The 13936-nt window shown below is 52.6% G+C and overlaps 4 protein-coding genes across 4 annotated transcripts in view; 2 read left to right on the forward strand and 2 right to left on the reverse strand.

The window, feature by feature from the left end:
* Positions 1 to 856, reverse strand: part of EAH_00026960 (hypothetical protein) — a gene marked incomplete at both ends in the record, with an annotated part of 1472 nt that extends 616 nt beyond the window's left edge. The window contains 2 exons of the mRNA XM_013396472.1: positions 1 to 81; positions 228 to 856. The exon at positions 1 to 81 is cut by the window's left edge and continues 18 nt beyond it. Of these exons, the coding sequence (XP_013251926.1) occupies positions 1 to 81; positions 228 to 856 (710 nt within the window). The remainder of the gene's footprint in view (positions 82 to 227) is intronic.
* Positions 857 to 971: 115 nt separating this feature from the next.
* EAH_00026970 (hypothetical protein) lies at positions 972 to 2977 on the forward strand (the record flags this gene model as incomplete). Its single annotated transcript, XM_013396473.1, has 3 exons — positions 972 to 1304; positions 1979 to 2005; positions 2666 to 2977. 3 exons carry the CDS (start codon positions 972 to 974, stop codon positions 2975 to 2977), a joined length of 672 nt encoding a protein of 223 aa, XP_013251927.1.
* Positions 2978 to 2998: 21 nt separating this feature from the next.
* Positions 2999 to 4197, reverse strand: EAH_00026980 (hypothetical protein, conserved; the record flags this gene model as incomplete). The annotated part of the gene is made up of 3 exons (XM_013396474.1): positions 2999 to 3048; positions 3368 to 3866; positions 4030 to 4197. 3 exons carry the CDS (start codon positions 4195 to 4197, stop codon positions 2999 to 3001), a joined length of 717 nt encoding a protein of 238 aa, XP_013251928.1.
* Positions 4198 to 5614: 1417 nt separating this feature from the next.
* On the forward strand, positions 5615 to 8096 carry EAH_00026990 (hypothetical protein; the record flags this gene model as incomplete). Its single annotated transcript, XM_013396475.1, has 6 exons — positions 5615 to 5631; positions 5880 to 5924; positions 6434 to 6826; positions 7425 to 7488; positions 7749 to 7812; positions 7972 to 8096. The coding sequence occupies 6 exons, from the start codon at positions 5615 to 5617 to the stop codon at positions 8094 to 8096; spliced, it is 708 nt and encodes a 235-aa protein (XP_013251929.1).
* Between the last annotated feature and the right edge of the window lie 5840 nt (positions 8097 to 13936).

A 13936-nucleotide genomic window follows, 5' to 3' on the forward strand; every position in this document is an offset into this window, starting at 1 on the left:
AATGCCTCTGCTGCTGCTTGCTGCAGCAAATAAGGTGGTGCTGTTAAAGCCTGAGCCTCCTCCCAGGACAAACAAAGCTCCCTAGCGCATGCAACGAATCGCAGCAGCAGCAGCAGCAACAGCAGCAGCAGCTGCAGCAGCGGCAATTGCAGCAGCAGCCCGACCAGCAGCAGCACCACAAAAGCGGCAGCAGCAGCAACAACAACAACAGCTGCAGCAGCAGCTACCGCAGCAACTGCAGCAAAGCTAGCAGCAACAGCAGCAGCAACATGTACTCGAATAGAGGCAAAGGAGGGCATGCTGTAGAGCTGCGTATACACCCCAGAACCTCCGTAAGATGATACTCGGCTAGCAGCAAACGCCTGCAGCACTTTAGCTGCTGCAGCAGCGCCTCATCGCAGCAGCAGTTTTCCCCCTCTACTATTAATTCAGCCAACTCTTCTAGCAGCTTGAGGCCCTGCTGCTGCTGCTGCTGCTGCTGCTGCTGCTGCTGGCTGTCCACCTGCTGGTACTGCTCCTGTTGCTGCTCTTGTTGTTGATGCTCGTCCTGCTGCTCGTGCTGCTGCTCGTGCTGCTGCTCGTGCTGCTGCTGCTGCTGTTCGCCGTGTCTCTCTTGCTGCTGTGCTTCTGGATTCTCTACATCCTGCGATGCGGGCCCCACAGCTTGGCTGCCCTCTGGTTGCTGCTGCTGTTGTTGCTGTTGTTGTTGCTGTTGTTGTTGCTGCTGCTGCTGCTGTTCCTGCTGCTGCTGTTGTTGCTGCTGCTGGTGCTCTTTCCCGTCTGTCTGACGGCCAGTTGCTCCGCAAAACTTTTGCTGTTGCTGCTGCTGAGGCACAGGCAGCAGCAACCCAGGCATGAACGAAACTAACAAAGACAGCTGCTGCAGCAGCGGAAGAAGCAGCAGAACCAGCAACAGCAACAGGCAATGCATCAGCAACAGCAGACTCAGCAGCAGAAACAACAGCAACAACATGAACAGCATCGCCAACAGCCTTAGCAGCAACAGCAACAGCAGCACCACCACCAGAAGCAGCCTCAGCATCTACAGTCTGAGCAGCAACAGCCTCCGCAGCAGCAGCAGCAGCCCCAGCAGCAGCAACAGAAGCAGCTGCAACAGCAGGAACAGGAGCAGCCCCAGCAGCCGCCCCAGCAGCAGCAGCAACCCCAACAGCAGCTCCAGCAACAGCCCCGGCAGCAGCCCGGGCAGCAGCCTCAGCAGCAGCCTCAGCAGCAGCCTCAGCAGCAGCAACAGCAGCAGCCCCAGCAGCAGCAGCAGCAGCAGCAGCAGCAGCGGACTGCAATGCGTAGGGCGTTTTTGATATGCGCCTCCTTCCCCAGGCGTTTGGTTTCGCGCTGCAGCATTTCTGCTGCTCTGCAATCCAACAGACTCTTCTCTGTCTCGCGAGCAGCCTGAGGCAAGCAGCAACACCTCTTCAAGCAGCTAGCTGGGTGGCTAGCTAGCTAGCTAGATGGGTAGCTAGCTGGCTAGCTAGCTGGCTAGCTAAATGGGTAGCTAGCTGGCTAGCTAGATGGGTAGATCAATAGCTAGGTAGCTAGCTAGTCATCTTGCTAGCTAGCCATCTAGCTAGCAGCAGCAAGAGCAGCAGCAGCAGCAGCAACCGCAGCAAACATTCGGTAGGAGCAGCAGACCTGCTGCAGCGCATGCAGAGTCCCCTCCTCAAAGGCAGCTATCAGCCGCTGCTCTGCTGCTAAGGACGCATGCAGCGCATAGTCACACCTGCGCAGGAGCAGCAGCAGCAGCAGCAGCAGCAGCAGCAGGGGTAGCAGTAGCAGCAGCAAGAGCAACGGAAGCAGCAGTAGCAACAGAAGTAGCAGCAACTGCAGCAACAGCAAAGGCAAGTCCTTCTTTCTTTCGCGAAAAACAGAGTTAAGCTTAGTAATTAGTGTTTAGTGTTTAGGGTTTAGGGTTTAGGGTTTAGGGTTTAGGGTTTAGGGTTTAGGGTTTAGGGTTTACCAGGTGACGAGCCTCTCTCCTTCTGTGGCGGTAGGCGTTTCGTAGGCCCAGAAGAAATGCACAGCTTCCTGGACGCCCCAACACCAGCAGAGGGTTTAGGGTTTAGGGTTTAGGGTTTAGGGCTTAGGGTTTAGGGTTTAGTTTCTTGTTTCTCAGCTACACTGTTGAGCTTGCAAAATTCAAATTGTTTGCTTTAAAATTTAGGGCCTACGACCTAGGGTTTGCGGTCAAGGGTTTAGGGTTTAGGGTTTAGGGTTTAGGGTTTAGGGTTTAGGGTTTGCCTTTGCATAAAAGTCTTGCGTAAAGGAGCAGAGGAAGCGCACTCGTTTGTAAGAAAAAGGAATACCCGTTATGGGGCATCGTGTTGCTGCTGCTGCTGCATCTAGCAGCATGCGGCAGGCCTCCTCCTGCAGCAGCAGCAGCAACAACAACAACAGCAGCAACAGCAGCAGCAGCAGCAGCAGCAGCAGCAGCAGCACTAGCAGCACCAGCAACCCTCCATGTACTGTGCTTCTTATATAAAGTAGAGGTGTAGCCGCATCTACAGTTGCTAGCCTAAGCAGCAGCTTCAGGTGCAACAGCAGCAGCAGCAACAGCAGCAGCTGCAGCAGCAGCAAAAGCAGCAGCATTTCCTACTTACAGAAGCAAGAGCTGCTGCTGTGTGTCCCCTGGCGTTCTTCGCCTCTACAGGCACGCCGAGGCCGAGCACAGCTTTCACTGTCTCCAGTGACCCCCCAGCAGCAGCTGCAGCAGCAGCAGCAACAGCAGCAGCAGCAGCAGCAGCAGCAGCAGTTCACTAGAATTCCGTTGCTTAAGGCCAGAGAGCAGTCAATTCAGCAGAGTTGGCGTCAGCAACAGCAGCAAATGCTGCTGCTACACGAGCAGCCATCATACGAAGCATCAGAAGCAGCAGCAACAGCAGCAACAGCAGCAACAGCAGCAACAGCAGCAGCAGCAGCAGCAGACCCTGGTGCAGCACAGTATTGCCGTAGGCGTCCTTAGCAAAGGGTGAGAGGCCTGCTTTTAGCAGCAAATAAAAAATGTGCGTCTCCCCTTTAAACGCTGCCCAGTGCCTGCAGCAGCAAGCCAAATCCTAAACCCTAAACCCTAAACCCTAAACCCTAAACCCTAAACACTAGGCCAAGACAGCAACTCACGAAACCCTACCCAAACCCTAAACCCCAGCTTCTAGCAACGGAGCAGCAGGATTAATCTGCAGCCAATTTAATCTTCTCAACTGCCCAGTGGATTGAAGCGGCAGTTCGGGGTTTAGGATTTAGGGTTTAGGGTTTAGGGTTTAGGGTTTGAAACCTTGGGTTTAAGGGATGTATCCGCACAGGGGGGAATATTTTCTCCTGGCCGGGGGAAGGGGCTGCGCTTGCTCCTGATCACCTGAAGTAGTTGTTGCTGCTGCTGCTGCTGCTGTTGGTGCTGCTGCTGTTGGCGTTGCTGCTGCTGCTGCTGCTGCTGCGTCGCCTGCTGGTCTTTCTTGTTGCTGCTGCTCCTGCTGCTGCGGTGTAGCAGCTGCTGCAGCAGCTGGTGAGGGTGCGGAAGACTTCTCCGCTGCTGCTGCAGCAGCTGCTGCAGCAGAGGGAGCCTCCTCCGGTGGTTTGTGCTGCTGATTGGAGTGTCTCTCTTTAGCCTGCTGTCTCCTTTGCTGCTCTTGCTGCAGCAGCTGCTCTAGCTTGGGGTTTAGCTGCCAAGACTGCGCTTCGATGGGCACGAGAGCCTGTTGCAGCTGCTGCTGCTGCTGCTTCTGCTGCTGCTGCTGCTGCTGCTGCTGCTGCAGCTCGACGAGGTGGTCTGCTGCTCCGTATCTCAGCAGCTCTTTCACCAGCACCGCATTGCCGTGCACAACCGCCCACTGCAGCGCACTCCACTGGGCTGCATCCTGCATCCCCAAACCCTAAACCCTAAACCCTAAACCCTAAACCCTAAACCCTAGGGGTAAGCTCTAAGGAATGGAGGGAAAGAAGAAGTTAGTATGGCCGGAGCATCAGGAGTTTTCGCTTTGTTAGTGGTTTAGGGTTTAGGGTTTAGGGTTTAGGGTTTACCTCTACGGCTGGGTCCGCGCCGTCTTTAAGAAGGGCCAGGGCTCTGTCTGTGTTGTTTGCTTCTGCTGCTTCAAACAACCGTTTTGTTGCTCTCGCTTTCTTCTCTGTCTTGGGAAGCAGCTGCTCCTCCAGTGCATCTACTTCAGGGCCGCGAATGAAGGCCTCCATCGCTGCTGCTGCTGCTGCTGCTGCTGCTGCTGCTGCTGCTGCTGGGGCTTGTGCTACTGCTGGGGCTTGTGCTACTGCTGCTGCTGCTGCTGGGGCTTGTGCTGCTGCTGCTGGGGCTTGTGCTGCTGTTGCTGCGGCCTATGCGTCTGACGTTGCTGCTTGTACTGCTGCTGCTGCAGTTGTGCTGCTGCTGCTGCGGTTGTGCTGCAGCTGCTGTGGTCGCGGAGGCTGCTGCTGCTGCTGCTGAGCCTGCTGCTGCTGCAGCTGAGCCTGCTGCTGAGGTTGTTTCTGTTGCTGCCGCTGCTGCAATTGCTGTTTTTCTTGCTGCTGTTGCGCCTGCTGCTGCTTCTGCTGTTATTGCTGTTGCTGCTGCTGTTGCATTTACTGCAGCGTCTGCTGCTGCTGCTGCTGTTGGTGGTGTTGTTGTTGCTGCTGCTGCAGCGTTGTTATTTCTTTTAAGATTTCCGCTGTGTCTCTGCGTCTCCGTCCTATTCTTTCACTTTGAGCTCCTGCTTGCTGCAGCAGCAGCAGCAGCTGCAGCAGCTGCAGCAGCAGCAGCAGCAGCCAAGAAGAAGAGAGTAGACAAACAGAGACAGCGAGAAAAGCAGAGATATTTACTGTCTCTGTCTGCGTAATTTATTTGTTTGTTTTGTTTATTTTATTTTTTGTATTTGTGTGGCTTTGCCCGTCTTTATTATTTTTTTTTTGTTTATTTATCTTTATCTTTGTTTAGGTTTATGTTTATGTTTATCTTTGTTCATCTTTATCTTTGTTTATCTTTGTTTATGTTTATGTTTATCTGTCTCTATCTTTGTTTATCTCTATCTATACCTCTGTCTCTGTCTTTGTCTATATTTGTTTATTTCTATTTATGTCTTTATCTTTGTTTTTTTATTTATTTTCATGTCTTTGTCTTTTATTTATTTATTGCTGTCTCTTGTCTTTGGCGCTGCTGCTGCTGTGGGGGCCCCTAAGGGCCCCTGTTTAGCGACACCAGAAGCATATAAAGCAAAATAAGGGTTTAGGGTTTAGGGTTTAGGGTTTAGGGTTTTGGGTTTTGGGTCGCCCTCGAAATCTCGGGCGCGCGGCACTTGGTGACCTCCCCTGAGGGTTTAGGGTTTAGGGTTTAGGGTTTAGGGTTTTTGTTTCGTAAAAGTTCTTCATTCTGCAGCAGCTGCTGCAGCAACAGGAACTTTTATTGTTTCTGCAGCAGCAGCAGCAGCAACAGCAGCAGCAGCAGCAGCAGCAACAGCAGCAGCAGCAACAGCAGCAGCAGGGCTTTGAGGGCTCCCAGGCGGTCGGCTGCTGCCGACACCCCTAAACCTTAAACCCTAAACCCTAAACCCTAAACCCTTGAAACTTTCGCCCGTCACAAATCACTTATACTTTTTAAAGATCTGCTCTGATCTTTTTACACATGAAGAATAGTTTAGGGTTAAGAACTTAGGGTTTAGGGTGTTGGTGTTGAGGGACAGCAGCAGCAGCAGCAGCAGCAGCAGCAGCAGCAGCAGCGGCAGCGGCTGGCCCACTGGTTTATCTGCCGCTGCAGTTGAGCATTTATGAAGAAAACCCTAAACCCTAATTCTTATCCGCTAAACCCTAAACCCCAATTCGATTTACATAATTCAATGTCTTCAGAGTTTAGGGTTTAGGGTTTAGGGTTTAGGGTTTGGGGTGGGTAGGTCTTGCCGGGGTCACTCGGGCCAGAGCAGCAGCTCGCTAAGGCGGTTGCTGCTGCTGCTGCTGCTGCTGTTGTTGCTGCTGCTGCTGCTGCTGCTACTTCTTCTGCTGCTCTGTATTCTAATCGCCAGTCAGATGCATTCGTACATCGTTCGGCTTAGAACCATCAGCCTTAAACCCTAAACCCTAAACCCTAAACCCTAGCTCGGTGTTGCAGCCGGCTGGCAAAGAAACTCAAGGCGAAACCTCGAGCATCAGGTGGGAGAGTAAAAGGCCTCATCTCCCTCCAGCTTCGCAGGGTTTAATGTTTAGGGTTTAGGGTTTAGGGTTTAGGGTTTAGGGTTTACTTTTTAGTGTTTGAGGTATATGGTTCTAAGGGACCGCTGATGTTTAAACTCTGCGTTCGAGGGTTTAGGGTTTAGGTCTTAGGTCTTAGGGTTTAGGGATATAGTTTAGGGTTTAGGGTTTAGGGTTTAGGGTTGTGGGCGAGGCGTTTGAGTTTATTGCTATAAAGGCTTTTTAGGGTTTAGGGTTTAGGGTTTGTGGTTTGTTCAAGCTTACTTCATCCGGCCAAGTGTAAATGCAGTATACCTCTGCCTCTGCTGCTTATCTGTGCTTACTTCAGCAGCAGCAGCAGCAGCAGCAGCAGCAGCGGCAGCAGCAGCAAAGAGAACAGCAACAGCAACAGCGACAGAAGCAAAATGACCAACAACAGCAGCAACAGCAGCAGCAGCAAAATGAACAACAGCAACAATAACACCAACAGCAGCAGCAGCAGGATGAAGGGGCTGTTAAGAAGCAGCAAAACAGCAGCAGCAGCAGCACAAAGAGCTGCGCCTCTCAGCGTTGCTGCTGCTGTTGAAATAATCAGAATTACCCAGCTGCTGCAGGAGGCGCAGCAGCAAGCAGAAAAGACGCAGCTGCTGCTGCGAGATGTACAAGGACTCAGGTAGCACAAACCCTAAACCCTAAACCCTTACGCGCAGACCCTAAACCCTAATGCGCAAACCCTGAACACTAAACCCTACAGCGCGAACCCTAAACCCTATACCCTTGCGCGCAAACCCTAAACACTCAATCCTAAACCCTAAGCCCTAGATCGCAAACCCTAAACCCTAAACCCTAGAGCACAAACCGTAGACCATGAACACACACAAGCCGGGCCCTCTGCGCCCGGTTGCTGGCTGATTTCTCTGGCTGCTTAGGGTTTAGGGTTTAGGGTTTAGGGTTTGCAGAGGGTTTAACTCTGTACAGATATGAGATGCAAGGAATTGAGGGGGAGAGCTATTTGCTGCGCAAGAAGAAAGTCGTAGACACAAACAAACTTAAAGCCCTCCAGAGTCAACTGGCAGCAGGTAACCCTAAACCCTAAACCCTAAACCCTAAACCCTAAACCCTAATTTGTTTCATTATCAGTGTGCGGTGCACGGTGTGAAGGCCTATCCAGCACACAGAGGAGGTCGGCGTTCAGGGTTTAATTAGGGTTTAGGGTTTAGTGGTCTTAGGGTTTAGGGTTTATGCTCTGCGGGTTTGCTGCTGCTACGCAGAACAGCAGCAGAAACAGGAGACAGACAAACAAATACTGTTGCTGAGACGCCACACAGAAACCATGTATCGTCAACTAAACCCTAAACCCTAAACCCTAATCCCTCAGCAACTGCTCGCTGGCTGCCTCCCGTTGCTGCTGCTGCTGCGCCTCCGCTTGGTTGCTATTTGCTTTTCTTGCTTTTTTGCTGCTGCTGCAGCAGCAGGTACAGGTGTTTTTGTTTCGCTGCTGCACTAGCTGCCGCTGCTGCTGCTGCAGGTACGGATGTTCCTGCTTTTGCTGCTGCAATAGCTGCTGCTGCTGTTGCTGCTGTTCTGCTGCTCAGGAGAAGGGAGCAGCAACAAATGAGTCAAGAGATCTCCAGCATCACCCTTCGTATAAGACAAGCTGTAAACCCTAAACCCTAAACCCTAAGCCCTAAGCCCTAAACCCTAAACCCTAATCCCTAGAACGAGCCCTCTTGAAGCCTTCGGAATCCCCTCAAAGGATGCGAGTTTAGGGTTTAGGGTTTAGGGTTTAGGGTTTGAGTTGTGCGTGCGCCTTTACAGCGTGGAGAAACAGTAACAAAGCATCATACTTGGCAGGCAAGAGAGCAGCAAAGATGCAGCAGCAACAGAAGCAGCAGCAACAGAAGCAGCAGCAACAGGAGCAGCAGCAACAGATGCAGCAGTAACAGAAGCAGCAGCAACAGAAGCAGCCACACAAGCAGCAGCACCAGCAACTGCAGCAACAACAGCAGATTCTGCAGCAGCTGCAGCAGCACGACCAGCAGCCGCTGCAGCAGCAGCAGCAGCAAATAGTGCGTGCGGGGTGGTTGCTGCAGGCTGCTGCATCAGAGAAGCATCGATTAGGAATTGAAACAGTTTGCTTCTTTAATGGCCGGCAAGACCTAGAGGTGCCTATACACCCCAGCACCACGAGCAGCAAAACAATAACAGCAGCTCGCGTGCCTTGTCTGTTGCTGCTGCTGCTGCTGCTGCCTCATCCGCTGCAACTGCAAGTGCTGTTGCTGCTGCTGCAGCGGATGTAACTGCCGCAACTGCAACTGCAACTGCTGTTGCTTATGACGATGCTGCTAGTGCTGCTGCTGCTGCTGATGCTGCTGCTGCTGCTGCGCTGCTTCTGTGATTTCAGCGGCTGAACAAAAAGGAGAAGCGCGTACACCTCCAGAAAAAGGCAAGGAGAGACCTAAACCCTAAACCCTAAACCCTAAACCCTAAACCTTAGACCCACAAATGGCCAAGCTGCTGCATCTACTGCCTCATCCGCTGCTGCTGTTGCTGCTGCTGCTGCTGCTGCTGCAGAAGAGCATATTGAAGCTGCAAGCGAGCTACAGGGAGGCACAGCGGCTGCAAGCACTGAAGACAGGATCCGTTAGCTGCAGGTGCTGTTGTTGCTGCTGCTGCTGCTGTGCATATGTCGCGCTGTTGCTGCTTGTGCTGCTGCTGCTGTTTGTGCGGCTGTTCGGCACGTGTGTTCCGTTGCTGCTGTTGCTGCTGTTGCTGCAGCTCCTCAGCCGAATCTGCTGCGGAGGCCCCAGATGCCCAAGAGACTGAAGACGCAGCTAGCTAGCCAGCTAGCTAGCTAGCTGCACGAACAGCTAGGCATATGTGCTGCTAAGGGGCCCCCCGCTGCAGCCCACTCAGCTAGCCAAACCTCGCGTCTGAGTTGCTTCCCTCACCCCTCCTGCTTCGCCTTCTCAGCCGCCTGGCTAGCTAGCTAGCTAGCTATCTAACTAGCTAGCTAGCTATCTAGCTAGCTATTCGAGAAGAAGAGAAGCCAGCTAGCTAGCTGAACAACTGCCCAATTAAGTGACTGGCAAGTCGAACCCCTGTCTAGCTAGCTAGCTGGCTAGCTAGCAAGACAGCTAGCTAGCTAGCTACCCAGCCAGCTAGCTAGCAGCATCTGTAGAGGTCGCGCTGCAGTGCTGAGGAGCCGCACCTTCCCCCCTCGCGGCACCTACAGAAGTGCTGCCAACGCCTAAGCTGCTACAGCAGCTAGCTAGCTAGTTAGCTAGCCAGCTAGCCAGCTAGCTAGCTACTTAGATGACTAAGGAGCACTGCAAGCAAAGCCGAAGGGGTTTGTTTAAACAAGGGCTTACGGCGTCATATCCTGGAAGTCAACCTGCTGCTGCTGCTGCTGCTGCTGCACCTGCTACTGCTGCAGCAATTGCGGCTGCTACTGCTACGGCTGCTGCGGCTGCGGTGCACGCAGCATTTCTTGCTGGTGAAGATGCAGCAGCAGCTGCTGCTGCTGCTGCAACTTCTAGGACGCCCCACACTGTACTGCTGCGGCTGTTGCTGTTGCCAAGCCGCGCTCATATCCCTCTGGAGACCTGCTGCTGCTGCTGCTGCTGCTGCTGCTGCTGGTAGGAGTTTAGGGTTTTTGTTTGCTCCAGATAACAACTAAACATCGCAGCAAAACAGTCAGAGGGGGTCGCTGCACTGGAGAGAGCGGCTTCCCTGGTGGTGAGACAGCTAAGACTTTGGCGTTGTGTTGCTTCTGCTTCATAAGGTAGGACTTAGCTGCTTCTTGCTTTGCTGCTGCTGCTGCTGCTGCTGCCGCTGCTGGTGATACTGTTGCTGACGAATCCAGGGATGGGTCTGTGTCTGAATCACTCACAAAGACACAACTTGGATGCTGCCAAGGCAGCAAATATGAGCGTGATGCTGCTTTTGCTGCTGCTGGTTCTGCTGCTGCTGCTGCTGCTGCTGCTGCTGTTGTCGGTACTCTGCTCAATTCTTCAGCTGGTATGGAGGACCCCACAGCCCCCTGCGGCTGTTGTTGCTGCTGCTGCTGCTGCTGGGAAGACATTGCTGTCGTGTGCCGTTCAGCAGCACCAGCTTACAAGTGCAGCAGCAGCAACAGCAGCGGCAGCAGTTGCTGCTGCTGCTGCTGGTGGTGTGTCTTTGCTGTTACACTTTCTGCTTCTTGCCTTGAAGATTATCCCTACTGAGAACGAGATCAGCAGCAGCAACTGCTGCTGCTGCTCCTAGCAAGCATCTGGCTGCTCGAGGCCCCTCGCTGGAGGTTTCCTGCTGCAGCTGCAAGGCGAATATATTAGGGTTTAGGGTTTAGGGTTTGGGGTTTCTAGGTGTATGTTTTTGAGTTTAATAGCCCCTAATTAAAGACAAACAACAACAAAAACAATTAGAGCCGACGACGGGGCTCGAACCCGCGACCACGAGGTTAAGAGCCTCGCGCTCTACCGACTGAGCTACATCGGCTACGTGCTGTATTTCAAAACCCTAAACCCTAAACCCTAAATCCTAAACCCTAAACACGTAGGGCAAGCCTGAAATCCCTCAGCATATTTAAAAACAATGCATTTTAATAATTAAAGAAATGCTCTACAGCTGGTTTATTTAGGAAATAGTCACTGCCACAACCAGCCTCGCTACTGCTGCTGCTGCTGCCGCTGCTGCTGCTGCTGCTGCTGCATGCGGCCTGTTAGTCTCAGTCTGGAGTGTGTGGTTAATTGAAATTTCTGTTCCTTTTTTTATATTTATTTTATCTTCTCTGTTTACTTCGACTCTGCAGCAAACGCCGCAGCAGCAACAGATGTGATGCTGCTGTTGATGTGCTGCTGCCAGCAATGTAGGTTTTTCGTTTGCTGCAGAGAATATTTAAAAAAAAGAGCAGCAGAAAGGAAAGATGAGGCAGCTGCTTTGCTGGGGGAGGCCACTATGGGGAGGAACCGCTGAAGTATCTGTACAGAGAGCTGCTTGAGTTTATAAGGAGAGGTGTTGCTGCATATTCGCTTGCTGCTGTTGCTAATGCTGCTGCTGCTTTTGCTGCTGCGGGTATGGCTGCTGATGATGAGGCAAGGGATGGGTCAGTGTCCGAGTCAATCACAAAGACACAGGAGGGCGGCTGTCTATGCAGCACAGAGGTGCTCTCTGCTGCAGTTGCTGCAGTTGCTGTTTAACTTCTGCAGCAGCACCACAGAACTGCACAACCCTTTGCATTTATTGCTGCTGCTGCTGCTGTGGGGAAGACATTGTAAGCGTTTGATCTCCCCCTCTACTGTATCACCAGGTAGCCAGTCTAGCAACAGCAGCAGTTGCTGCTGCCGCTGCTGCTGCTTTGCTCCTTTCACTAACATCCGCTCCGCTAAAAAGATTGTCTGTACTGCTAGAAGCAGCAGCAGCAACAGCATCAGCAGCTGCTGCTGCTGCTTCAAGCTGTCTACCTAATACGCTTCCCTCTAGACTTCCTGCTGCAGCTGCACATCAATATATTAGGGATAACAGGCTGGGGGGTTAGCAGCAAATGTAAATAAATACGTAAGCTAATAATATTCAAATAGGGAGAAGAGTAAATTAGACAGAAAGCAGCCGACGACGGGGCTCGAACCCGCGACCACGAGGTTAAGAGCCTCGCGCTCTACCGACTGAGCTACATCGGCGACAACGCCAAGCCCCAAACCCTAAACCCTAAACCCTAAAGCGCTAAAATCAAACTATATTTCTTTAACTGGATTACCAGTAAAGCCGTGGCTTTTCATAGTGTTAGAAATATGCTATGCATCATTTTATTCAGGAAGCATTGGCTGCCGTTTTGTGCTGCAACCCACCCTCCCTGATTCCTGCTGCCCCTGCTGCTGCTGTTGCTGCATGCAACACGTTCATCTCGGTGTGGGGCCTTCAGTTCAGGGGTATGTCTCCGTTCTTCCTTGTCTTGCACTTCTCTTCCCTTGTACATTTACTCCCGATCAACAGCGAACGCTGCATCGGCCATTAAGTTGCGGTTGCTGCTGCTGCTGCTGCTGCTGCTGGTAGTTCGGCGTGTTTGTTTTCTCCAGAAAGCAACAAGCAGACACCGCAGTAGTTTGCACATAGGGGACCGCTGCACTGGTAAGAGAGGCCGCCTTCGTGAAGAGAGAGCTAAGGCCATTGCACAGTGCTCTTCCAGCTGCATAAGGAAAGGCTTTGGCTGTTATTTCATCGTTACTGTTGCTGCTGCTGCTGTTAGTGCTGACGAAGACTCGAGGGATATCTCGGGGTCTGACTCACTCACAGAGACACCCGAGGGCTGCTGTTAAGGCGGCTTCGCCCACATTTGCTGCTGCTGCTGCTGCTGCTGTTGGTTCTGATTAGGTGCTGCTGTGTGTTCTGCAGCGTCGCTGCAGAGCCGCCCAGCCCCGCGCAGCAGCAGCAGCAGCTGCTGCTGCTGCTTCCGGGAAGAGATTGCAGTCAGGTGATTTCCCACTCTGCTGCAGCACCAGGTAGCAAGTGCAGCAGCAGCATCAGCATTTTCATTTGAGCCTGCTGCCTAAAGCAACTCCGAGATTGTCTGAGCTGTTAGCGACAGCAAGAGCTGCTGTTGCTGCTTGCTGCTGCAGCTGCACGTCAATACATTAGGGTTAAAGGTTAGAAACTGAGCCTTTAAGATTTGAATAGGGAGAGGGAAGAAAGGGAAAGCAGCCGACGACGGGGCTCGAACCCGCGACCACGAGGTTAAGAGCCTCGCGCTCTACCGACTGAGCTACATCGGCGACAACGCCAAGCCCCAAACCCTAAACCCTAAACCCTAGACGCTGAACTTGCATGATGAGCCTTACATCAGTGGCTTTTGATAGTACCGGAAATCTGTTAACGGTGATTTTATCTAGAAGCCAGTCGATGCTGCTTCTTACCTCATCCCGCCTCCCTTGCTGCTGTTGCTGCTGCTGCTGATCCTGCTGCTGCTGCTGCTGCTGCATGCAACAGATTCGTCTCGATGACCCGCCTTCAATCCCCCAGAACCTCTCTGTTCTTCCTCCTCTTGTACTCCCCTTCTCTCGTCCTCTGAGTTCAGCTCAGCAGCCGGCGCTGCAGCAGCCACGAAGATGCTGCCGCTGTTGCTGCTGCTGCTGCTAGGGTTTTAGGGTTTTGCTCTCTAAAACCGGCAAGAACAGCGCAGCAGTTCGTCGCGAGTCGACTGCTGTATTTAGGAGGGACGCCACCAATAGAGACAGCTAAAATCCTGTCATAATGTAGGGTGCCTCCAGTTGCACTGGGAAAGAGTTTGCTGCTTCTCCCTTATGTGTTGTTGCTGCTACTGCTGTCGCTAATGACGATAGCTCAAGGAATGGATCATAGTCTGAGCGACTCACAAAGACACCAGAGGGCTGCTTTTAAGGCGGCTTCGCCCACATTTGCTGCTGCTGCTGCTACTGCTGCTGGTTCTGTTTAGGTGCTGCTGTGCGTTCTGCTGCGGCGCTGCAGAATGGTAGCAGCAGCATTAGCATTTGCGCCTGTTGCTGCTGCTGTGCTTATTGTTCCAGTCGCTTTCGCATCGCATAAAGATTGTCTGGGCTGATAGCCACAGCAGCAGCAGATGCTGCTGCTTCTTGTTGTTGCTGCAGCGTGAGCATATTAGGTTTTCAGGTTAGGGGTTTAGCTGCAGATGAAACTGACCCTTTAAGATTTGAATAGGGAGAGGCAAGAAGGGGAGAGCAGCCGACGACGGGGCTCGAACCCGCGACCACGAGGTTAAGAGCCTCGCGCTCTACCGACTGAGCTACATCGG

This window comes from Eimeria acervulina, genomic scaffold, assembly GCF_000499425.1.
Source record: "Eimeria acervulina Houghton genomic scaffold, Eah_scaff229, whole genome shotgun sequence".
Taxonomy (NCBI): domain Eukaryota; phylum Apicomplexa; class Conoidasida; order Eucoccidiorida; family Eimeriidae; genus Eimeria; species Eimeria acervulina.